The sequence below is a fragment of the Wolffia australiana genome, chromosome 18, assembly GCF_029677425.1.
Source record: "Wolffia australiana isolate 7733 chromosome 18, ASM2967742v1".
NCBI classification, from domain to species: domain Eukaryota; kingdom Viridiplantae; phylum Streptophyta; class Magnoliopsida; order Alismatales; family Araceae; genus Wolffia; species Wolffia australiana.
The window spans coordinates 2,815,536-2,840,220 of NC_135852.1; the positions used below are offsets into that span (position 1 = coordinate 2,815,536).

The window sequence follows — 24,685 nt, forward strand, 5'->3', positions numbered from 1 at the left end:
GCTTCGCCCACGCTTGACATTGCACCCACGACAACCGCACTCAACCAGTGCCGTTCAACGCCCGGAACGTCCAGCCTCGTCCTCGTCTAGTGGGCCGCTCAACGCCCGGATTCGCCCAGCTTCGTCACGATCAGAATTGCCCGCAACCTCTTCACGCACTACGATGCCGAGGTACGCCTGAACTCTTTGGTGTCGAAGTGTTCCTCGTTCAGTGTTTTCCCGAGAAGTTTCCACCGCCGTCAGATTTAGATTTGGTTTGAGATTCTATCTCCTCTCTCCTCTTCTCAAGTATTCCCTTGCGACTTGAATTCGGGTATTGATTTCGTTGCTTAGGCATCGTCGCGGTGGGGGAAGACAGTACTCACGCCCTCGAAAAGGGTTGGAGCTGCACCACCAGATTTTCATCGGTTTTTAAATCCGAATTTGATCGTGAATTTCTGTGGGCTGTTTTATCCCTACCTATAATCCGCCTATTACCCATACCTGTCGTCAACCCATCCATCCCCTCAGTCACCTTTTCCTTAGTTGTCCTACGTCACCTTTAAGTGGGTCAACAAAGGGGAGGAATAGGGTCCATTAAGGGGCCCTTATAGAATGGGCCCCCATTACACATAGAGGGGGAATTTTAAAATTAAAAGAGAATGGGAAGAGGACTAGAAGCCCCCTTCCCATGAAGATGAAAACATGGGTATAGGATGCCTCGCAGTGCGACACAAACAGGACGACGAATGCAGGAAAACAGAAAACACGAGGAAGAATGATGAAAATGAAAACGTGATAATCAAGCATTTATCACCCGATCTTCGACGACGGTGGCGAGTGGCGCGAACGACGTCGTCGACGATCTTCAATGGCGTGCGCCATCATTCGGCCAGCTTGGACATCTACAGCTTTCTTAATGAAATCAGTGGACGAGTTAATGTCAGACGTCCAGCAGACACCAACCATTGATCCCGGGCATGAGCTAGATGTGTACATTAGCTCACCTTCTCTCAAGGGGCAAGAACTATTTTGGTCTAAAAATAATTATTATAGTTTCCAAGATAAATATTATTATGTTTAAAAATAATTATTATGTTTGATGAGATAGATGTCCAAAAATAATTATTATGTTTTAAAATAAATGTCAATAGGAAAAATGAAAATTGGGCATTTATCTCTCTCCCTGTCATACTTTTTTTAGAACGACCGTCTGAAACCAATTAATATAAATACACTGATGATTCTTGGTGCAGTTTTTCAGCTTCGGATGTTAGGTCGCGAATTCTTGCTCGATTCTTTCTCTCATCAATATAAGGGTATTTTTCTTTAATTCTCTGAAGAGGAAATTTGGCTCAAGAATCCGTCTTTGATTGAAAATTGCGGAATTGGGAGTCTTTTTTTTTTTTCTGCGGGCTGTGGATTAGATGGGATCATTACTGGGAAATTGGCCTTCCCGCGATCCTCATAATTTCAGCCAGCTTCGACCGGCCGACCCGTCAGAGCCTTCGGTATGCTCTCTCTTTTACTCAGTTTCTTCAAGTTTCCTTGAATATAGTCAAGTAATTGTTTTTTTTCGTTATTTTTGTTTGTTCTATAATCATGAATCCGGAAACGTTGTCTCCAGAACCGATGTCATATTTTTTTCCGGCATTTGATGTTGCCGGAGTTGTAATTCTGACACTCGTTCAGCGAAAAAATAGGAACATACCTGAGTGTTCCGGGTTGAAACATATGTTTGATCGAATTTCCTGGGTTGAGATTTTTTTCTCATTTCATAAATTTCGCCGTGGTGAATGTCGAAAACGCAATTGGCGTGGATGATTTCATCATTCAACGGCTATTATCTGATTGATGGCTTTGAAATCTCTCCTTATTATATATTTGCAAACGAATCTTATTTATCTTGCATAAACTAAAGCTTCGATCGAATTTCATTTCATAAAAAACTTAATGTCTTATACCAAGGATGAGATGCGAATTTTAAACTCTTTTGCAGAAATTGACGGCTGCAACTTATTACCCAACTCACAGTCGAACATCTCCACCACCAAATCAAGGTACAGTGAGTAAATTTCTTATCTTTGGACATGGAAACCCTTAACTGAACATAGAGATGAAACTATCGATTGTCAGAAAAAAGAAACATGCTTTGAACGCTTTTCTTGAAAATATTATTCATGTATCTCGAATAACAAGATCTCAAAACATTTTACTATTGATTACTTTTGAAGAAAAAATTTGAGCCAAGGTAAATAAGATTCTACAATACACAGAGTATCAGTCGATTTCTTATTTGAAGCATTTGAATTGTGAAACCTTTTGTAGAAATGTTTTACACATTCAGTTTCCAGAACTTTCAGCTTGACTGTATCTTTAACGGGAGATTGGTGATAAATCACAGTGTAATATTTTTTTACTTATTGAGCATTTTCCAATGGAAATTTGTTGAAACTTAATAAAAAAAAGGAGAAGAAGAGAAAGAGAAAGGAAAGATGGAGCAAAGAGATATGGAATCCCAAATTATTAATGCTGAATTTTTATGATGTTTTTTTGGGGTTGTTTTCTAAGTTTTATGTTCATCGCATATCTTTTAGTCCTGTTCGTAAGCTAGAATTTCGTCATTTTTTCCTTTCTTGTTGAACATGCCTGAGATTAACATCATTTTCCCTTCCAGTGATATCCACAGAAGAGACAAACATTCTTCTTCGACATTTCTATCAAAAGGCAGATGAGAAGGTATTGAACTTCTTGAAAGTTTTTTGAGCTGTTTCACCCAGTTTTCCTTTCCTCCCTCTTTTTCACTCTCCCATCTCTTTCAGATGAGGCCAAAGAGAGCCGCAGGAGACAATTTAGGTCCAGATCATGGAAGCAAGCTGCCGAGAGGCTCTTCTGGACAAGGTTTCTAGATGTGCCTTCAGGTTGGGTCTCCCTTGCCCCTTTAATGTAATAATATAATAATGTAATTTGTTAGAAGTAGGGGTATATGTGTGATTTCCATACTAGGGTTTCCATTTCTTTATAAGAAACCCCTGGGTTAACAGTTTTTGTATATTCCCTTCCACTCACTTATTAAATCATTCTATCCTTCCTCACTTTCTGCTTTTCTTGCTGTTTCTTACAGTATTTCTATTTTAATTATACCGGCTATGTTTTCGATGATCCCAAATTTTCCTTATATTTATTTTGTGATATTGAATTCAAGTTAGTATCATAGGAGATCAAACTATGGGGTACTGGTTTCAAAGTTCTCTCCTGCTTTTCTTCCTTTCTCTCTCTACAGTATTTATATTTTTGTAATAGAGGATATGCTTTCTATGATCCCAAATTTCCCCTTGTATTTTGTTGTGATATTGGTTTCAAGTTAATATCATAGAGAGAGAATATTGAACTTTAGATAACTTCAGTTCCTTATTCTTTACCCTCCCAAGAGGAAATGTGAAAAGCCCTAAAGCTTAAAATAACCTAAATACTCCCTATTGGAGAAAATGGTAATAATATCCCTAGATATGATGGGGATTATAATAAAAGGGTCTATGCAGGATGCCTTACTGCCTTTTGCTGATTTGACTCATGAAAATGGCCCTTGTATATCATTGAACTTTTAGAGCTGATGTAAATAGTGTTGTTCAGTATGATTTTACCAGTGATGTTCCTCATAATAATAAAAAGTCACAGAGAAATTAGAATATTATTTTGAAATTTCTTAATGATGTGAATATTAAGACTTAATTAGATAGTGAAGAGTAATTTTATTCTTAGCAAGATGTAAGGAATTAAATTAATAGGAATAGTTATTGTAATAAGAGGATGGCTTAGAGGATGGGGATGTCGTTCGCCATCCCCTGACTTTGGCGCGCGTCTCAACCATCCTCCTTTGTGCTAGCACGCTCCCGAGATGGTCTACTCCGTCTTTGGTGCCTTCCTAACCAAGCCAAGCCTTCTTGGAGGTGCCATAGCCTCCACTTTGGTTAAACAAGATCTGGTCGGGTCTTTCAACATCCGCAAAAAGATGGATCGGATGATGATGAAATTAGGGGCCTTCAAGCCCTTTTAATGGCTTGGGAAGGACCTCCCATCGTCGTCAATGTAGTGGAATGGCCTTGGGGTCCTCCCAGGCTGTCGGATTCCCTGTTGGTCCCCTCTATTGGCTGAAAACCTCCGTCCAGCGACGGTGTGGACAACTAGGGGCAGGGATGGATGGAACTGCTCCTGGCCGTCCAATCCCCTTCATATGGGTTCCAATGGCTATGATTAAATTGCAATCGTGGACCCGTTTAAGTTGGTGTACCCACGCCCCATCATCAACCTCGTCAGCATGGCCTGTCAACATGTCTTCTTCATGATTCGCCAGCTTGTGTGGCCCCATCGTCCATGTCAGCATGTCAGCAGTGTAACCAATCAGAAGCCTGGAAAAAGAAAGAAAATGATTAAATAATACATGAGATCATGTCCGTTTACTTAAACCAGCCCAACATGACACGGGCTTCTGATAAGTTTGGCTCAAAGCCCAGTTATGTATTCCTTTTAGACTTAATTCATATTGCGGCCCGTTGGCTGCAGTCCTTTTAAAATTCTAGGCCCCAAACATGCAGATCTTAAACTTAAAAGGTGAATCTAATTCCATATCAGAGTATTCTAAAATGTGTAACACTATATAAACTCTGTCCCATGTAATGATATGAAATCAATAAATCTTCCCTCTCATGTGCGTGCATGGGCCCCTATTTGGGCCGCATTTTGGCCCCCATGTGGGCCTCTGTGTGGGTCATGTCTCAGCTCTTAGGTGTTTTCGCACTCCTCGACTGTAGGTGGGCTTGAGTGCCTTTACATTTGCCTACCTATGGCCATCTTGAGTGCTGATGTGGCCTGCCTATGGCCAACTGCACTCTCTTGCCTCTGCTCATAAACCATATATTTCTTTTAATTCTTTAATCTCTTTCCCTGAAAAATATAAGCTAACATACTCAAGTGAGGAGGATAAAAATCATTAAATATTTTAAGCATATTTTCAATGAGAATTAGCAGATTGATAGATTATGCTACACATTATATTAAAAGGTGTCACTTTTACCATTTGTCTCATTTAATACATGAGATTAACATTCCTATAAAGATGAGGATAATATAGATAAAATGATCTCAAAATTGTCATTAAAATACAAATAATCTCTTGATGCATTTGGAGTTTATCAGTTCTTCAATTTTCTATAAACAACAATGGATTTTTGTTTGAAACATGGTTAGGTTTTGGGGTCATGAAGAAATTGCTTTAGTGGCTTTTGAGACGTCTCTTTTGTTCTTTTGAGTAATTTTTTCACCATGACTGAGGGTACTTCCATTACGTAGTTGAAACTTCGGTGGGAGGAGGCCTTGAAGTTGGACAAGAGTGATCCTCACTTTGTAATGTAGGTGTCTAAGAATGGAACTGAGCTTATGGGAGTAAGTGGAGTTGGGGGGGGGGCTACTCTCAAAGGCCTCATCGATAGATATATAGAATGTGAAAAGACACAAAGAAAGTATCTACTTCCTAATTGAATCCATTCTGAACATCATTGTTGAACCTCCATCTATACTTTTCTGATTAGAATTGGAAAGGATTTGATCCGTTGGCTTGAGCATGGCCCAGACAAATTGGTTGAGTGATGAGGTTATGAATTTATTAGTGTCACATTCCCATCAAACTGCTGAAGCAGATGAAGATGTAAACCTGGCTCTAGTACCAATACATTGTAAAGGATCAAAGACCGGCATGGCTGTTAATAAGCCATCGGTTGTGAATTTCCTTTCAGAGGGCCCTCTATGTTCATGATCCTAGAAATGATCAATTTCACATTCAACTATATAAACCCTTCCCCTAATAAATTATTTACTTTACTTTTTATCTTTAGTTTCTTTTTTCTTTCTTTTCTTTAACTTCATTTCTTAATCTGCTAGATAACATTGATTACTACCACCTTATTCGTGTTCTTGCAGAACCTTTCTTTCATTTATTTAATAATATCATCTTCTTCATCTCCATCTTCATTATCTGTTGTGCACTACGCACCTTCATTTAGTTTTCTCCGTCCTTTCTGCTCCACTTCCGCGGGTAAACTCACACCTTCTGCCTTTTAATCTTCATGGACTTCATGAATCTTCATCTGAATTGACTTTATAACATGAAGATCCATCTTCATTGACAACCCGCTCATAAGCCCCTTTGGATAACCTCAGAACCTGAAAAGTGCAAAAAGATTATAGGTTCTGAAGGTTCCAAGTTGAGGAGGAATGAGATCTCAATTAAAAATGGAGGGCATTAGGCATTGACATGGCCTCGAGAGGTCCAATGCACTTTTGTCCCTCATTAGGAACACAATCTCACAAGTGGCACAATAGCAGGAGTTTAGACTTTTCCTTGTCCAGAATGCAGGCCATTAGTCCCTATATTTATCCCATCTAAAAGACAAATTTTCAAGTTTACCATTTAACTTTGAATAAGCCTTTTAGAACATCTCTGATAAGTAGATAGTCATGTCATTAAATATATATGTTTAAATTTTCCTAAAAATTGTGTTAATTTAAAAGACTCCACGATAATAAATTTAATGTCATCTAAGATCCTTCAGTATGCTTGATAAAAAAGCAAGGCATCAGCACAGAAAAATAATAAAATAAAAATAACATGTGATTCATGCACCATAATAACACAAAATTATCATTCTAATCACATTTATATAAGTTAATTTTTTTATCTCATTACATAAATAGATCTTTAAACTCATATTTTTGTTAATAAAAAATCTGGGATTGAATTTCTGTATATGTCATTGGAGTTTTTTATTACATTTTTTAGGGAGATTTTTCAGAATACATTTATAAACCATAGCTGATCTGAATAGCTTTTGTGTGTAAAAACTATTTTGAGTTTTGGGATTGTTCTTAAAAGCCTAGTAAAAAATATAAAATTTTGGAGATTTTGACGAGCTAAATCCAAACAGTGACAGCCTAGTATGTAATTCATATCTAGTAAATCCACACTTCAGGTCAATGCGCCAACCTCCAAAAAGCAAAAGATCACCAATGCAGACCCTAGTTGGGGTAAGAGGAGACCCATAGGTTACAAAAAATATGGACCTTGGCCCAAATCCCCCTTCCATGTTGCACATCAAGTGGAAGGTTTTTGGAGAAACAGGGAGCACAGGCCAAAGTTTATTTTAATACAATCTCCTGTCAGCCCATATGCTGCCGAACCATTGCTTTTTAACAACAATAATCTGTAGCTTAAAATTTTCTTTTTAACAACAATAATCTGTAGCTTAGTCATTAATGATTTACACTATACCAATCACAAGAAAAATATTCATTCATGATATATTCATTATTTGGAATCATGATTAAAAGGGTACTTAATACGTTAATGAAGCATATTTATTGGGCCCACCAAGTGGAGCCCCATTGGACCTAATATCTGACTGGACCTGGGCCACCACGCCCACATCATCTCCCACCTCTTCCACCTCTTGGACCATTTACTGCCCTGCTCCCTTCAATATCAAATAGGAAGATTTAATTTGATGAAGTTGATAAAATTTTCATCATTCATCTTTGTTGGGAGGTGGATGTTTTATAGCCTCTCTGATGACATTATTTCTAAGAAGGAAGTCAAACATGTAGGGGGGAGGGAGATGATCCCCATCAACCCCTTATTGGTACGTGTAAGCTTCTTAACTATCTGCAAAGTGGTTTATTGACCAAGAAATCATAGGTTTTGAAAACCATGTTGGCTAGGAAATAACACAGAATAATTCCACATCACATAAACATATTTTGATATGCCATTGTGGAACTCAAGGAAAGCAGTCTGATTTTGGACTCTTGTGGCCCACCCAGGTTAAGATGTTGCATTTGTGATAATGAGATGCAGGCCCATTCATCAATTTGATACCTTTTACTCTGTCATATTCCCTAATTTTTTGTATTCAACTTATTCTCCTTTAATCTATTTTGCTTTTGTTCTATTTTTAGGAACCATAAATGGAATTGACCTTCGAGTAGGTGCATGGATGGTGGAAAACCAGCAGGGGTCTGTAAAGGCGAGTAGGTTTCTAAACCATACTATAGATGGAATACTGGTTGTCTCTTACCTTAGTCATCTTCCCCACATCTAGAGCAGTGTCTTACCCGTGATCCTTGCCAAGACTTCCAATCAAGGAATTCAAATGCAAGTAGGTACAAATATTGTGACATAACGAAAAGTCAAACCTACCATAATCCAGAAGCTTAAGTTTTAATACATCAATACTTTCTCATCTTTATATTTGAAAAATATTGTCTAGATTTTTATGATGTAAGATACGTATCTTCGATTAACATAAAAAATCACTTGATATATAGTTCATTTGAGGGATCAAAACTTTGTCATATTTGATTAAGTTTTTTGTCAATGCCCCAATTTACTTCATTTTAAGCTTATAGGAAGACCCTATTCAAATTTCAACCATACACCAAAGTAAAATCTAGAAAATAAGCCACACATCATCCATGTTGATTGACTTGGAAGACTCTAATAGTGAACACCATAGTTAAATAAGTAAAAAAATTTACAATTTATCTTTTGTTTGGAACTTCCTTAGAATGAAATATCCATTCATTAGAATGAATGAGATTAACTTCCTTGATATGGGGTGGTCAAAGTCCAATGGTTTTAGATAGTCAAAAAGTTTATCGAAACACTATTTCAATAAAAATATTATATCCATCATAAGGAGGTCACATCATATCACAAGATTTGGATGATCAGGCCATGATTTGATTCCTCAAGTTTAGAACATACTTTTAAGAATGACATTGCTTTACTTAGGGAGATTACGGTACTATGATTGCTAAGTTTTTTAGAATGGGTATTATTTCTCATTACACACAAAAAAATTGTTGAGTTCTAGGGCCTAGATATGGATGAAAACTTAGAATGATTTGCAATAGAAGACTGATAATAGAATTGAAATAATGTCCACAAAACATTGAATCTAATCACCTAGGCATGGATCTCATTCTTGATTTGTTGGATCCTTGAGTGATTCTTTTTGAGCTGCTCATGTGTGCAACCTCTTGACGTATCCATGTGATCCATGGCACAAAGAGTCTCCTCCTTCACCGTAACTATCTCCATTCAGAATTTTTTTTCGTCATTATATTGTCTCGATCACATCCGGAATGAAGAAGAGCTTAAGGGAGAAGGGAGTAGAAGGGGAAGAGCCCTAAACAATTCTGGCCTAGGTGAATTTTGTTCAAGGCCTTCCTCTATTTATATTAATTAGATATTTTTTAATAAAAACCCCCAAACATTAAAGTATATCTTCAAACATCCAAGAGACTATTTGCGTGTGACCCTCGAGGGCCATGTATCAATCTGGTTAACAACTCTATTGACCCAATAACCTTTAATGGCTTTCCAAATTAATAAATTATATCATTATAAAGATGACTTAATGTTGGATCGACTTGACCCAATTGATAGTCGAGTTTCTTGCCCATGGGGTGCCAAGCTACGCCTCTTGCTCTAAAAGATACACATGTGTGTGTCGTCGGCTCACGCGTCAAACCTATCCGTAATAAGTTATCGTGTATGCATTGCCCCTCATCCACTTGATGCTGCAAGGTCGACTTAAGGTATGGGCAATTATCAAAATCTGATTAGTCATCCAAGTTTGTACTGATGCGTTCAGAAATCATCGAAGAACTCTTCTTCGATATTTCAGTACCTTGGCAAAGGATTCCATCGCATTATCTTCTCTGAGTTGTCTCCTCTAATACCTAGAGTGGACAATCCCTTCTTGACAACTCAATTGTCTTCGTGAATTTCTTAATGCACCCAAACTAAGAATATTTAGAATTCTATTGCTAGAAATTCATACGTCATATTCAAAGTACAACCATCCATCCACAAGACATCTTTCTTATCTCAAGTCTAAGGACCACTTACACAACAGTGACACGAATAAACCTGATTGACAATTTGGTATAATAACATTTAGGGATTCATATGGATCAATTTAGTGAAATCTTTTTGCTAAAGAGGATCCACTATCTGTCTTTAATGTCTCCACACTAATAACTACTACACCGACCATACTCATCATATGAATAAAGCTAAATACTGTTATTCTATGTAGATACTTCATTGTCCCTCTTGAGTATCCTTCAAATATGAATATTTAAAACACATGCTTGAAGACTAGTGATCTTCACATTACAATCTCATCATAATGTCTCCACACTAATATCTAAGGGACCAACCATACTCATCATGTGAATAAAGCTAGATAGTGTTATTATACTCGAATACTTTGATGTCCTTCTCAAGAATCCGTCACATAAAAATATTTAAAGCACATTATTAAAGACTAGTGATCTCCGTATTACAGTCCTATTCAGAAGTTACTTAGTCTGATCACGTATTCATGGACTTCATTACAAGCATCACGTGTGCACTATAATGAATATAATGTATTAATGAACATGGAAGGAGATATGAAATGTGTGATTGGCTTGCTGGCCACATATATTTCCATCATAATTAGGCGGCCATATAATCACATTTTTAGCTTGATGGATTAATGGATGAGTCATTACATGACAAGATTGAAAACATCATTGTTCATACGTTTCATTTAGAAAAAGAACCATTCTTACATTATTATATATTGATATATTCAATAGACTTGTATCTTAAAGTATGCTACTTGTGGAGTGTTAAGAGAATCTAAAAATCAGATTGACATATATATACACTTAAATATTTTCTTTCACTTTTGGAAGGTGATAAGCTCTATTTGTGCACTTGATCAACCGATTTATAGTATTTTTAAAATTCAACTAGCGTGAAAATGATATTTTCTCACTAGTTTATTCAAAATGCCATAGAAACATTTCTTATTTTTGCAAGAGAATACATACACATTGCAAGAGTTGATAGTTAAACAACTTTGAATCTTGAGTTCTTTCCTGACATTTCTATAACAAATCAGCTGACAAAAGGCTCTAATGGAAAGAACTTACATTGTTGTAACAAAATTTAACATATATTTTAAAGCTTTCATTTCATTGAATCAGAAAAGAGAAAAAAGAATCAATGAACTTTTTCTATTTCTTGCATACAATTTACTTATGCCAGAAAAAGAAAATTTAATTTGATGAGGAGATATTTAATTTGAAAATTTCAATGGTTGATATAAATAGCGAAGAATCGCTCAACGTCTACAGAACTTCTGTCTGCCTGCAAAACCTGGGAGAAGCTCTCGGGAGAGATTGGAGAACGCGTAGATTTCTTCGTAGAGAAATCTGTACCAAGTTTGATCGGAACTTGCTGTTCTTCTGCGCGCATCAATGGCGCTCCCATACCTTGAGCTTGTCCTCGGTACGTGTCAATCCAATCCTCCTTTGCCGACTTGCAGGCCGTTCTTCATCATAGTCAAATCCGTTTTTCTAAATCACTCTTCCCTGTTTTTTCATCTTGTCTCCGATATTTATTTTCTGGATTTTGTTTGAAGTATTGCAGTGGCTGCTCCTTTTGTGAAATTGTTCAGTTCTGTAGTGCTGTCAAGCTTTGGAAGCTTTTTTTTTTTACCTTAATTGTTTGATTATTCTGGCATATTACATAAAATTAGGCGTTTCACTTGTAGAGTGATGGCAGAGGTGCTTCTCCTGTCATGTTGTCGCACTCAAAGAAGGCTACTTATAGAAATGTATATTCGAGTAAAAAAAAGATTTTTTGGTTATCTTATTTTCGTGTCATCAACGGCTGATTGGTGCTATTCCTTTGAAACTTTTTTCCTGAACATTATTTCATATACTTTAAATCTTCACTCCATCATGTTATAATTGGGGGCCTAAACCGGTCTTAATTTTTATACCTTTTATCTTTTATGTATTGAATCATCATCGAGTCATATATATTTTTTTTCTTCCTTTTCAAGATATTTCAGAATTTTGTTGGCTAATCCGGTTTATCTTTGGTTCCATCAGGCTTTATGGTCTGCGTATACCTTTTTGAAACCTATCTAGACATTCGGCAGCATACAGCTCTCAAGTTACCCACCTTACCTAAGCAATTAGAGGGGGTTGTCAGTCAAGAGAAGTTTGTCAAGTCACGAGCTTATAGCCTTGACAAAAGGTTGCTCCACTCTTAGTTTAAAGGTTTTAAATGGTATTTAGCATTTTGTTGTAACTCATTTTCCATTTCAGTAGAGTATGAGAAATTTCTTCTGATTCGACTTGTCTTGTGTTTTTTTTGGATTTATTTTGACGTTTCTTGGGTTTAGCTTTTAACAAGTATCTTCCTTACTTGAAATCAGCCGCTTTCACTTTGTACGTGAAGCTGTGACAGTATTAATGGATGTTGCTATTCTGGCTCTTGGTTTTCTTCCTTGGCTTTGGAAGGTAAAGAGGAATGCAAAATTTTGGTGTAATTCTTTTGATTTGCCTCTTATGTGATTGGATTCATTATACAGAGGTCTGGTGATGTTCTACTGCGTATGGGCTTTGATCCAGAGAATGAAATTATTCATACCCTTTCTTTTTTGGCGTGCATGATGATTTGGTCTCAGGTTCGGAAATCTTTGCTTCCTTTTTATGCTATTTTTTGGACGGCTTGTTCTGTTTCTCAAATTTTTAATTAGTTATTCATACTTTTATTCCGTTATATAAGATGGCTTGATACAGGTACCCTTATGTATTTCCACTTAATAAGTGCGGATCTATTTAACCCGTATTTAATTGTGTCTCCCTCCTTCAGTGAATGAATTATTTTTTTGGAAAACCGCACTTGCAACCTGGTGGCAGTCAGCTATCAGGGAGGACCAATCTAGCCCGTGCCAGATGACAGGAAACATCAATATTTGAAACTTTTTTGGCTACCATCATACTTTTAGTTTTTGTTGATCTGAGTATTACATGTCTTTATTTTCTCTCTCTTGTTAGCCCATTAAGGGCCCTCTCTAGTCAGCCCATTAGGGCTTCCTATAAAACCCTGTAATCTCTTTCATTTGCTATAAAGTATAGTTCTTTTCTTGTTTACATGGTATTAGAGCCCTAACCCTAACCCTAATCTGGGTTTCCTGGGCTCGACCTTGCGCTCCGATCTTCGGCGGTTTCACGCGCTCGGTCTCGCCGTCGTCGCTCGGGCCTCCGCTGCTCGCCGCCGTCCGCCGCCAGCGTCTTCCGCTCGGCGCGCCGCCCGGCCGGCCCGCGCTGCCCTCGCTCGCGCCCTCGGCCTCGCGCCGCCCGGCTCGCGCCCTCGCGCTTTCGCTCGCGCCGCCCGGCTCGCCCTCCGCTCGCGCCCGGCTCGCGCCCGGCGGCTCGCGTCCGGCGATCGTCGTCCGGCGCCGCTGCCCAGCGCCCGCCGTCCGGCGCGCCGTCCGCTGCCGTCGCGCCGCCGCTCGCGCCCCGGCGCCCGACGCCCCGGCGCCGACGTCCGGCACCGCCGGCTCCGTCCACTGCCCCGCTCGTCCAGCGCCCGGCGTCGGCGCTGCAGTCCCGGCTTCGTCGTTCGGCGCCTTCTGACTGTGGTCTACTCTGCTTTCATCATGACGAACCCGGTTGAAGCCCAGACCTCATCATTACGCCAGACTCGACGCCGGTATCTACGCCACATGCATCTGCGGTGCCTCTCGAGCCCGGGAATTGGTCGTCCTCCTCTGGACCATCCTCTTTGCCTCGGATGCCTCCGGATGGTATGTTTACTAGATTCAATCTCCTGCAATGGCACCAGTACGTCCAGATAACTTTAAAAGGGCGTCTCATGCGCCATCTTCTAGAAGACGGACCTTCCCGGACCGATCCTAAGTATTATGACTGGCTGGACGTTGAGGGGGTAGTTCATCGTTGGCTCTTGGACAGTATTTCACCTAGTGTTAAAGGGGAATTCATGTCTCTAGAGTCGGCTCGGGCGGTCTGGGAAGCAGCACTTGAGAGCCACTCCAAGAAGCACAACATTGCGACTGCATGCAATTGGTACATCGGGCCGCTAACCTGCGTCAAGGGGACCGGTCTATCATGGAGTACAGTACGGAGCTCATTTCGTTGTGGAATGAAATTGACTACTACATGCTGCCCGACCCCCATTCGGTGGACCGCCAATATACTCTTCAAATTCGGGTTTTCCAGTTTCTTATGGGATTGAACCCGGAATATGAAGTTGTACGGGCTCAGCTTATTCATCGGGAGACTGGTCCTACCTTCAAGGATGCGCTCCACAGTGTGCGGGTTGAAGAATCCCGCTTTCAGCAGGCCCAGAACTCGGCTTCGGCACTTGTAGCTCATTCCTCTTCGTCTGCACGCCCATCGTCGACTCCACCACCCGGCACTTTGCCACGTGGTCCGACGGCTCGGACGGAGGATTCTCCAAAGGGTGATCCTTCGCTGTTTTGCAATTACTGCAAGAAGCGAGGTCACTCTAAGGAGACGTGCTACAAGCTTCAACGGAAACGCGCACAACCGAGCAACCTTGCTGCAGCCGCCTCATCCGTGCCCCGGGTCAAGTGCCTATGCTGTACGGTCTTCTCGACTAGTGCCTCGCCGCTAGATTCACTCCGGAAGAGATGGAGCATCTCGCCGCTTGCTTGATCCTCGATCGTGGGCTCATGCTCCTTGGCCCACGCAGGTATGTCCACCAGTCTTCCACACCTACATCCCCTCCTGGCCATTCTTTTCCTCTTCCACTTGGCTTCTTGGTTCCGGCGCCACCGCCCACATGACCCCAAATCCTCGAGCCTTTCAAACTTATGCACCCGTTTCTGGCTCCTCCAAAGTTAAAACAGCCTCCGGCGATCTTCTCACCGTGGCGGGTATTGGTCGTGTGGCCCTTTCCTCTTCTATGCATCTATCTAAAGTTCTTCATGTTCCTCTCCTTACTCATCTTCTCTCCTATCTAGCCTTGTTCGCGACTTGAAACAAGACCTTACCTTCTCTCCTAATTCATGTTTTTATCGTGATAAGGTGTCGGGAGGACGATTTCCATTGCTGAGGAGCATGAGGGCTCTATCTTGTTCGTCCTTGTTCGAGTTCTCTTGCTTTTGCTGCTGCGACAGTTTCCCTTTCGGCTTCCCACGAGCGTTTGTGGCTTCTTCATCGACGTCTCGGCCATCCTTCTTTTGCTACTCTTTATCGTCTCTTTCCTAAACTCTTTCAAGGCCATTCTGTGAACCGTTTTGTTTGTACTGCTTGTCGAATTGCCAAACATCATCGTACCACGTATCCTATCTCGTCTTCTCATTCTTCGACCCCATTCTCCCTTATTCACACCGATGTGTGGGGGCCTTCCCCTATTCATAGTACTTCCGGTTCTCGGTGGTTATGCATCTTTATTGACGACGCTACTCGATTTACGTGGGCATATTTCTTGAAGAACAAATCGGAGATATCTCGTGTCATTCCTCAATTTTACTCCCTTATCCAAACTCAATTCTCTATATCCATTCGTCGCTTCCGCTCCGACAATGCTAAAGACTACGTTAACACCACGTTAAGCACCTTCTTCCAAGACAAAGGCATTATCCATGAAACTTCTTGTCCCTATACACCACAGCAAAATGGCGTTGCCGAAAGAAAATTCCGTCACATCTTTGAAATGACTCGGAGCCTTCTCTTCCATATGCATGTGCCCAAGTATTTTTGGGGGGAAGCCGTCTCCACCGCCATCCATCTTCTTAATCGCTTCCATCTCGAGTGCTTGACTACTCCACTCCCATTGACCGTCTTCAGCATTCCTTTCCAACTCTCTCTCTCGAACTCATCTTACTCGTGTATTTGGATGTGTATGCTATGCGCCCAACCACCAACTTGGTCGTGATAAACTGGATCCCCGTGCTATCAAGTGTGTGTTTGTTGGCTATTCTTCCACCCAAAAAGGCTATTTATGCTATCATCCACCCTCTCGTCGGTTCGTCGTCACCAAAGATGCCACGTTTGATGAATTGCTTCCCTACTATTCCTCCTCCTCTCCTGAACCCTCATCGTCCCCATCTCCCTCCGATCCACTCGAATTCCTCATCCTCGTCCCTCGTCCCTCTTCACCGGCCCCGCCCGACGTGTCTCCGCCTGTTGCTCCTCCAGCAATTGTGCCTCCCGACCCGCCTCCGGCCGCCGTCTCAGTCCCTCCTGTGGAGCCTCCTCCAGTATCTGCTCCTGCGCTCGACCCTTCTGCTGCACCTTCTTCGATTCCTCCGCTCCCTATCCGTCGCTGCCCGCCTGAAAAACGCTATGGTATTACCCTTGCTCGTCGCAAGCCTCGGCTTCCTTCTTCGTCTCCTGCTGCCCCGTCTACCTCAACCTCCACCCCTCCTGCCACCTCCTCATTAGCCGTGCTGCCCTCTTCCCGTTCCTCTCCCCTCTATCCGTTGGCGGAATCTATCTCCTCTCATCGCCTCTCACCCTCTTATCATGCCCTTCTCACCTCCCTTGATGCCACTTCCCTTCCCAAGACGGTGGACATTGCCCTTTCATTTCCGCATTGGCGTCAGGCCATGGCGGAAGAACTTCAGGCTCTTGCTCACAATGAAACGTGGGATCTGGTTCCTCTACCGGCCGGGAAGCATCTCGTGGGTAGCCGTTGGGTGTATGCTGTGAAGCATAATTCTGACGGTTCTATTGAGCGCCACAAAGCCGGGTTGTGGCACAAGGGTTCACTCAGAAACATGGCATTGATTATCAGGAGACCTTTGCTCCGTCGCCAAGCTGAATACGTGCGGATCTTATTGGCCCTTGCTGCGGATCGGGCTGGATTTTGCAACAATATGATGTGAAGAATGCTTTTCTGCATGGAGAGTTGACTGAGGAGATCTACATGGCATTACCTCTGGCTACACTTCCTTAGTGCCATCGTCTCCGCAGTCTGTTGTCATCGCTGAAGAAAGCATTATATGGCTTGAAGCAATCTCCTCGTGCCTGGTTTGGTCGTTTCACGACGGCCATGCAGCGCCGTGGATACCGTCGGTGTAATGGTGATCACACCCTTTTCTACCGCCATTCCACGTCGGGAGTCGCTATTCTTCTTGTGTACGTGGATGACATCATTATTACGGTGATGATGCGACGACCATTACTGAGCTGGCTATGTATCTCTCGTCGGAATTTGCTATTCGCCATCTTGGCCCGTTGAGGTACTTTCTTGGCATAGAGGTGGCCTATTCTTCCAGCGGGATCTTTATTTGTCAGAGAAAGTATACGGTGGACCTTCTCTGTGAGCTTGGAAAGGAGGACGCCAAGCCTGCTTCGACACCGATTGATGCGAACCATCGACTTGGTGCCGATGCGGATGAGGAGCTTACTGAGCCTGGCCCATATAGAAGACTTGTGGGAAAACTGCTTTATCTCACCCACACTCGCCCGGACATTGCATATTCAGTGGGTGTTCTGAGTCAGTTCATGCAGACTCCTCGCATGAGCCATTTTCATGCTGCTCATCGTCTCCTCCGTTTCCTGAAGGGCACCATTGGCCGTGGATTATTGTTTCGTCGCCATACCGGCCTGCGTCTTGAAGTCTACACCAATGCAGATTATGCCGGCTCTGTGGTTGATCGTCGGTCCACATCTGGGTATTGCACCTTCTTGGGCGGCAATCTGATTACTTGGAGGAGCAAGAAGCAGAAAGTGGTCTCTCGATCGAGTGCTGAAGCGGAGTTCCGTGCCCTTGCGCATGGTCTGTGTGAAGCACTTTGGATTACCCAGCTTCTTCGTGAGCTACGGTGTCCAGTTCCCTCTCCTGTCCAGCTGTTCTGCGACAACAAATCGGCGATTAGCATTGCTCATGACCTCGTTCAGCATGACCGTACAAAGCACATCGAGATCGATCGTCATTTCATCAAAGAGAAGCTTGAATCGGGAGATTTTTGCACGCCTTATGTTCCGTCCGCTGAACAGCTTGCAGATATCTTCACCAAAGGGCTTCATGCCCCTAGGTTTGAGGAGCTCTGTTCCAAGCTGGGTGTGGATAACATCCATGCTCCAGCTTGAGGGGGAGTGTTGATCTGAGTATTACATGTCTTTATTTTCTCTCTCTTGTTAGCCCATTAAGGGCCCTCTCTAGTCAGCCCATTAGGGCTTCCTATAAAACCCTGTAATCTCTTTCATTTGCTATAAAGTATAGTTCTTTTCTTGTTTACAGTTTTTCCCTGGGAGAAGAGTGGTTTTCTTTGGAGTATGCTTACCTTTTGTTGAAGAAAATAAGGAAGATCACTTGAAATCGGTGACCAAACTTATGCTATTTATAAATATGGACGTTAATACATTGGATGGCTAGAACAACCAGTGTTAAACAAGACTCTCCACATCATGAAGAATGCTGTCCATTGCGGCAGTCCTCCCTTCAAACACAACCTCATTACGTTGCAGCCATTTAGTTCATAGCTCGGCAAGGAGCCTTCCCCACTCAGTCTTCCACCTGGACTTGCCTCCTTTATGGAGCTCCATAAGGTCTCTTCAGTGGAGACATCCACCGATGGGAGTTTCTGCGAGGCCCACATCTGGTGGGCGCACTGATATGTAAAGAAACACTGAGGTTTGCCTTGTTCACCCTTCATGCACCTAGTGCATTCTGCTGAGGTGTCCGGGAACATGCTCTTCCAGAGGGTTTGGGCCACAAATCATCTGGGAACTTCCCGAATATGAGGGAGTTCAAGGGGCCAATCTTCATCCAGAAACGAACTCAATGGTGAAACATTCAGTTATCCTGGTAAATCATCTTCTTGCTCATTATATGGTAGTCCTGATGTCAAGCATCAGACAAATATGATCCCTAGATGTTCTGAGAGAAAGAGGAGAGTCAGCAAAGTCAGTGGAGGCTGGCTGGCTCTGGTACCATGGGAAGTTTCCTTTTTCCAATCACCGATGCTCCTCAGCTCCAGACCTAAAACGCGATCAGGGCAAAAAAAGTCTTGGATATAGACAAGTGGGGCACCTCAGTTATACAAAGGACATGTGCCCTAAGTTAATGATCACATTTAGCGTGCAATAGAAGGTCATTTCCTGTAAAGTTTTCTTTAAAGGGTATTTAGCTTGCAATATAAACGACTTAAAAGTTTTTCTTCCAAAAAAACACTTATATGTCACAGTTGTGAGTATAACTAAATTTTCAGGCTGACACTAACTAATACTATTAGTTGAATCATATAATTGACCGATAGTAGTTGATGTATCTATTACACTACATTAACCTCGAAGAACATACAAGTACTAGGTATTAGAGACTCCATCAATTTCAATTTATTTATTAGGAGACGTCAATGAGTTTCAGTTTAATTTCCTTTGTTCTCAAATTTAATTTTTTCTTCCTTTTTATGGCGCAGGTTACTGACTTGCCATTTTCTTTATATTCAACTTTTGTCATTGAGGCCCGTCATGGTTTTAACAAAGTAAGTTGTCATCTTCTTATATTTTAGTCAATTCCTTTGTATTGCTTTCTCTAAATTTTGATCAAAGCTTTCACCTGAAGTGAGCTAATTTGCTATTTTTTTCTCCTTCAAGCAAACCATATGGCTCTTTTTCCGAGACATGTTGAAGGGGATTTTGTTATCAATAATACTTGGACCTCCAATCGTAGCTGCAGTTATATTTATAGTACAGGTAATGTTTTCCTCTTTTTTTGTACACTATTTTTTTTGTGTAGTAGAACTATAAAGTCTATACTTATTGATTTGGTTTGCTTCATTTTAGAAAGGAGGCCCTTACCTGGCGATCTATCTTTGGGGATTCATGTTCCTTCTTTCACTGTTGATGATGACAATATACCCCATCTTGATAGCTCCGCTGTTCAATAAGTTCACGCCTGTAAGTGCCATTTTTTAGACAATAATGCCATTACATTTTTTTAGATGTAGGGGTTCTTATATTTGTTCATGTGCCGTTACTGATATTATACCTTTTTTATTTTCTCTGTATCACGTGGTGTAATTGAGGCAGCTTCCTGAGGGAACTCTAAGGGAGAAGATCGAAAACCTGGCCTCATCATTAAAATTTCCTCTTAAGAAGCTTTTTGTTGTTGATGGATCAACAAGATCAAGCCACAGCAATGTATGTTGGTCTTCCCGCAATTTTTTTGTAACTCTCACATTACTGAAGTTTCGTCTTTGCTCCATATATATTGTGCCTGTCTGTGAAATGCATAATTTTTTGTTGTTGCTTTGTTTGCCTATACATCATTTCTCGTCCAACAGTTTAGGCAATGCCAAAATATTTCCAGATAAACTGCTATGTTTACTTAAGTATATTATCAAGAAGTACTTGGTAGTGGAAGAGTTGGTGTGGGATAGAAAGAACCAGCGGACATTATCAACGTGATTTAGGTCTCTATTGAGGAAGGACAGATAAGGGGGGCACTTTATTACATCTTTTTTTTTGTGGTTTTCTTGAGAAATTCAACATGAGAATCCCAAGGTTTTGTCTTGGTTGCTGGACTATGGTAAATTATTGAATACAAAGTACGAGCTTTGCTAATTCAAGATATTGGTCGTCCTTAGATACTCTGCTGGTGCAGCACAACTTACGTCCCAACACGTCTCTATCATTCTGTTGGATTAATGGACACAATCTTACCTCTAGCAAACTCTAGCTGACAAGTGGTGGAGAGACACACGTGAGAAACAAAATGATATCCCTTAGAATTATTTCACTATCAGTTCCAGTGTACCTCTAATATAATAGGATACTGGACAGTTTACTTATAATGTGGACCCACGGCAGAGTCATGCGCAAACTAAAGCATAACAACCCATTATGGGTCCTATTAAGGACATATAGTGAAAAGACAATGACAATGCTTATCAGTTGGCACATTCCATTACTAGACGGCTGTTAATTTTTTTCTTTTGTCGTGATGGCTGAGATGAGTAATTGATTTTCATGGGAGTCTGTTTATCATTTATCTCAATCTTTCATTTAAAAAATCATTTATCTCGAACGATTCATATTCAGATGCTAATCACAGATAAAGAAGGAAAGAAGAAGAAAGGTTCCCATTGTCTTTGGATGATCCATGTGGTTTATTTTAATAATGTAAACATCATATTTTCTGGCAGGCGTACATGTATGGCTTCTTCAAAAACAAGAGAATCGTCCTCTATGATACCCTGATCCAACAGGTATGCAATATTTCAGATATATCGTGGACACTCTGTACTTATTTATATGCTGTAAAGCTCTTGTTATATATTGTGTTAATGTTAAATACTGGAAGAAAGGTTTTTTTCTTGTAAGTTCCCTATCCCCAAATAAGTGTAATAAACCTCGTGTAATTGAATTGTGCTTATAGAGTTTGATTTTAAATGAAAAGCTGATAAAAGACGACAATATCTGCAGTGCACAAACGAGGATGAAATTGTTGCTGTTATAGCCCATGAGCTTGGGCATTGGAAACTCCGTCATACCATGTATTCTTTCATTGCTGTCCAGGTACGATCTTTTTAACCTCTTATTTGTGAATGTAATTTTTTTTTCTTTGAAAGAGGTTCTCAAGTAGTTTTCAATGCTTTATCGAAAATGAAATTTGAGATATCGCCCCCCATAAAAGCTTTCTGTATTTAATTTTATGGGCATCTACTTGTCGTAATACTTGGATTTTTTGAATTAGGTGCTTTCGTTTCTGCAATTCGGTGGGTACACCCTTGTGAGGAATTCAAAGGACCTGTTTCGAAGTTTTGGCTTCGACACTCAAACTGTGCTCATTGGTCTGATGATATTTCAGGTACTTTTGCTAAAATAATATTCAATAGATTTACTCTTAAATGGTAGTTACAATCCTTGGGATGTTTTATCCTTATTGCAAGTGTGACGCACTGTGTCCATGACCAATAATCGTCACCCATGGAAAATTTATTTGTATCTGTTTACCGTTTTCATTAAAAACTGCCATAATGCATGGTGAGTGTTAAAGCCAAGAATTTTTTCTCTAAATCTGTTTTGTCAGTGGTCTGTCTGAGACGGGTTCTTTCAGTCTTTTGTGCTTGGATTAGTTCTGGTGATTACATATACCCATTCCCTTAGGAGGGGGAGACAAGTTGTTGAAGATAAGGGTATCCAAGTCATTTGTTTTTAGGATGTCCTACTTAAGGAGAGGGAACCGCCTAGTTGAATCGACTTTTGGCGCATTAGTTTCTACCATCTGTTGCTGAGCCCAAAGTCTGGGAGGGACCCCGCTGTCCTGCTCCATCTTCGCTCTTCTCTCTTCTCATTTCTCATTTACGCTATCTACACACCTGTGGAGTTTTTCGGACGTTGTTCAATGCTCTAGGAGATTGCCCTGAGCGGGTTCAGGTGTCAATCAGGGCTTTGAACCATTATTCTGATAAGAACCTGAGGTTCTTTTCTCTCAATCTCTGAGTGATGGTCTGTAGATCATCCCCAGGAAGAGTGGAGAGGCCTCACAGAATGGACATTACCTCGGAAGAGCGGTAAGAGGTGGGATGGAGTTCTCCAGGCAAGGGGAAGATGAACACAACTTCTACAACTTCTACAACTTCGTGTCTGCTCCTCCACAAAAAAAGGGAAGATCTATTTTACGGGAATCACAACATCGACGGGGAAATGACGAAAATACATCAATCGGGTTGTTATGAAACACTTTTATATCAATGATAGAAAGGGAATTCAAATAAATGTTGAGTAATTGTGTTGCAAAACAGGTCTTCAAATAAGAAAGAATAGAAGAATGATCGGAGAGATGTAACAGATTGAGAAGGATAGTGAAACTCAGCCACATAGGCCTTGTCCCCCTGAACATCACTCAGAGAAATGGCCTTGTCCCCCTGAATATCTACTGAAGTGTGAATATCTACTGGCCATCACTCAGAGATAGAATTCACACTTCAGCCATTTCTCCTGGCAATTTCCAGTAAGTCAGATCTCGATTCGAAAGGAGACGTCCTCTTTATTTACAAAGCCTCCCTAACTTCCCTTCTCACGTGCTTCTTGAAGATGCGCGTTCTTCACACCTGAGATGTTTCTTGTGCTTGCTCAAATAGGACATTGGGAAGTTGGTACCAAGCGTATGATGATAGAAATACTCCGAGTGGGCCAAATGACTTAAATGCCCCTCGAGAATACTGGGGTCTTGCCAATCTCTCTCTCGTTTCTCTCCCTACCCTACCCAAGTTCTCCATTAGAATACATGTGAGATACCAGTTTCTCCTAAACTTTTTTGTAGGATAAATATTTTCCAACTTTTCCATCTTCTGCTATTTTACGTCTTATTTCACCTGTATCTGCAACTAATAGCGTCCTTTCTAGTTGAGGGATTTGGAGAAATAATGGAAAAAACTACTCTACCTTTTGTTCCCAAATCCGCCAAGAAATTGTGATACATGCTAGCAATGTTGAATGATGATAAGGGTTTGCAGACCATGATGAATTTGTCATTGCCATTGTCAATCCTAAATTTTCTCCTTGTCATTATCATCCATAGGTGGGTTGGAAGAATGATGATGACTGGATGGCTCGGATGATGACAATGACAATAAATGGAAACTAGATTATGATGCCGATGCCAAAACTTTAATTGATGGTAGGCGATGAAAAAATCATCAGAGTCATCCCTAAATCTCCGCATCGTCGTCGTTATCCATAATTTGGCGTGGATGAATGATGATAATATGGGTGATTTATCATCAATCAATGAATAATAATTCGTAATCGTCATCACCATTGTCCACTTGCAGTCATCACCATCATTATAGATGTCAAACCTTAATGTTGGCCTCCCAAACTTTGATATACATTTTTTGTTATTTACAGCACACAGTCATACCTCTCCAACATATCGTGAGCTTTGGTTTGAACCTTATAAGCCGTGCTTTTGAGTTCCAGGTTGGGTTTCTGAAATAACTCCCTTCGGTGATCCTCTCTTTTGTTATCATATTTCTCAGTTATTTTTCCCTTTCCTTTCAGGCTGATGCTTTTGGGAAGAAACTCGGTTTCGCTGCCAACCTCCGCGCCGCCCTTGTTAAATTGCAGGTAAGTTAATCTACGGATCATTAACGCCTAATAATATTCTTTTTAAGCTTAAGAAGGCTTCCCTCAATTCTATTTTTCTTTTAGCAAGGATGCTTCGAATTCGGTCTATTTTCACAGTACTCTATATTCTTGTTACTTTTCTTTCTTCACTCTCTAATAACTTCATCATAAAGATTATAATCATTCTCGCGTGGGGAATTTTTTTTCCTGGACCTGCTACTTCTAGAAGCCGAAAATTTTATGACCTATTTAAGACTATGCTTTCAATCAAGTGACAAATCTAAAACGTAATAATCTTCCTCAGGCAGAAATCCGAAATTGCATTTTAATAGGTCATTTAAATTTTTTCTGATTTTCTGGATATTATTTTGTGAATAACTTGCATTTTAATTCAGGAGGAGAATCTCTCGGCTATGAACACTGATCCATGGTACTCAGCTTATCATTACTCTCATCCGCCCTTGGTTGAGAGGTTGGCGGCACTCGATGAACTTGACAAGAAGATGGATTAAAACTTCAGGATTTTATACAACTTTGTATTGAAGGTTCGAAATCATATTTTCTTGCGTGAAATCTTTTGGCACTTTATTAAGTTTTTAAAAGTTTATAATTGCATTGCCTTGTCAGTCTTTTCTCATGCTTTTTCGCACTTTGTAACAGCATGATCCCATAAGTCTGTAACAGCTTAAAGATCTGATTATTTTTGTGATGCATTTAATTGCACCAC

General features: G+C 40.8%; 2 protein-coding genes across 3 annotated transcripts; both read left to right on the forward strand.

The window, feature by feature from the left end:
- Window positions 1-1,226: 1,226 nt before the first annotated feature.
- Window positions 1,227-3,074, forward strand: LOC144714976 (DET1 complexing ubiquitin ligase). Its single transcript, XM_078589810.1, has 4 exons — window positions 1,227-1,490; window positions 1,979-2,039; window positions 2,657-2,718; window positions 2,802-3,074. Exons 1-4 carry the CDS (start codon window positions 1,407-1,409, stop codon window positions 2,886-2,888), a joined length of 294 nt encoding a protein of 97 aa, XP_078445936.1. The 5' UTR covers window positions 1,227-1,406; the 3' UTR covers window positions 2,889-3,074.
- Window positions 3,075-11,346: 8,272 nt separating this feature from the next.
- Window positions 11,347-24,470, forward strand: ATSTE24 (Peptidase family M48 family protein). 2 transcript variants are annotated; one of them, XM_078589973.1, is made up of 14 exons: window positions 11,347-11,383; window positions 11,986-12,133; window positions 12,315-12,399; window positions 12,471-12,566; window positions 19,302-19,367; window positions 19,480-19,578; window positions 19,669-19,782; window positions 19,915-20,025; window positions 21,030-21,092; window positions 21,310-21,402; window positions 21,581-21,694; window positions 23,740-23,811; window positions 23,893-23,958; window positions 24,354-24,470. In XM_078589973.1, the coding sequence occupies exons 1-14, from the start codon at window positions 11,347-11,349 to the stop codon at window positions 24,468-24,470; spliced, it is 1,281 nt and encodes a 426-aa protein (XP_078446099.1). The 2 variants fall into 2 exon arrangements, with proteins under 2 accessions (XP_078446099.1, XP_078446100.1); XM_078589974.1 differs by having other exon boundaries at window positions 11,347-11,377.
- The last annotated feature ends 215 nt before the right edge of the window (window positions 24,471-24,685 follow it).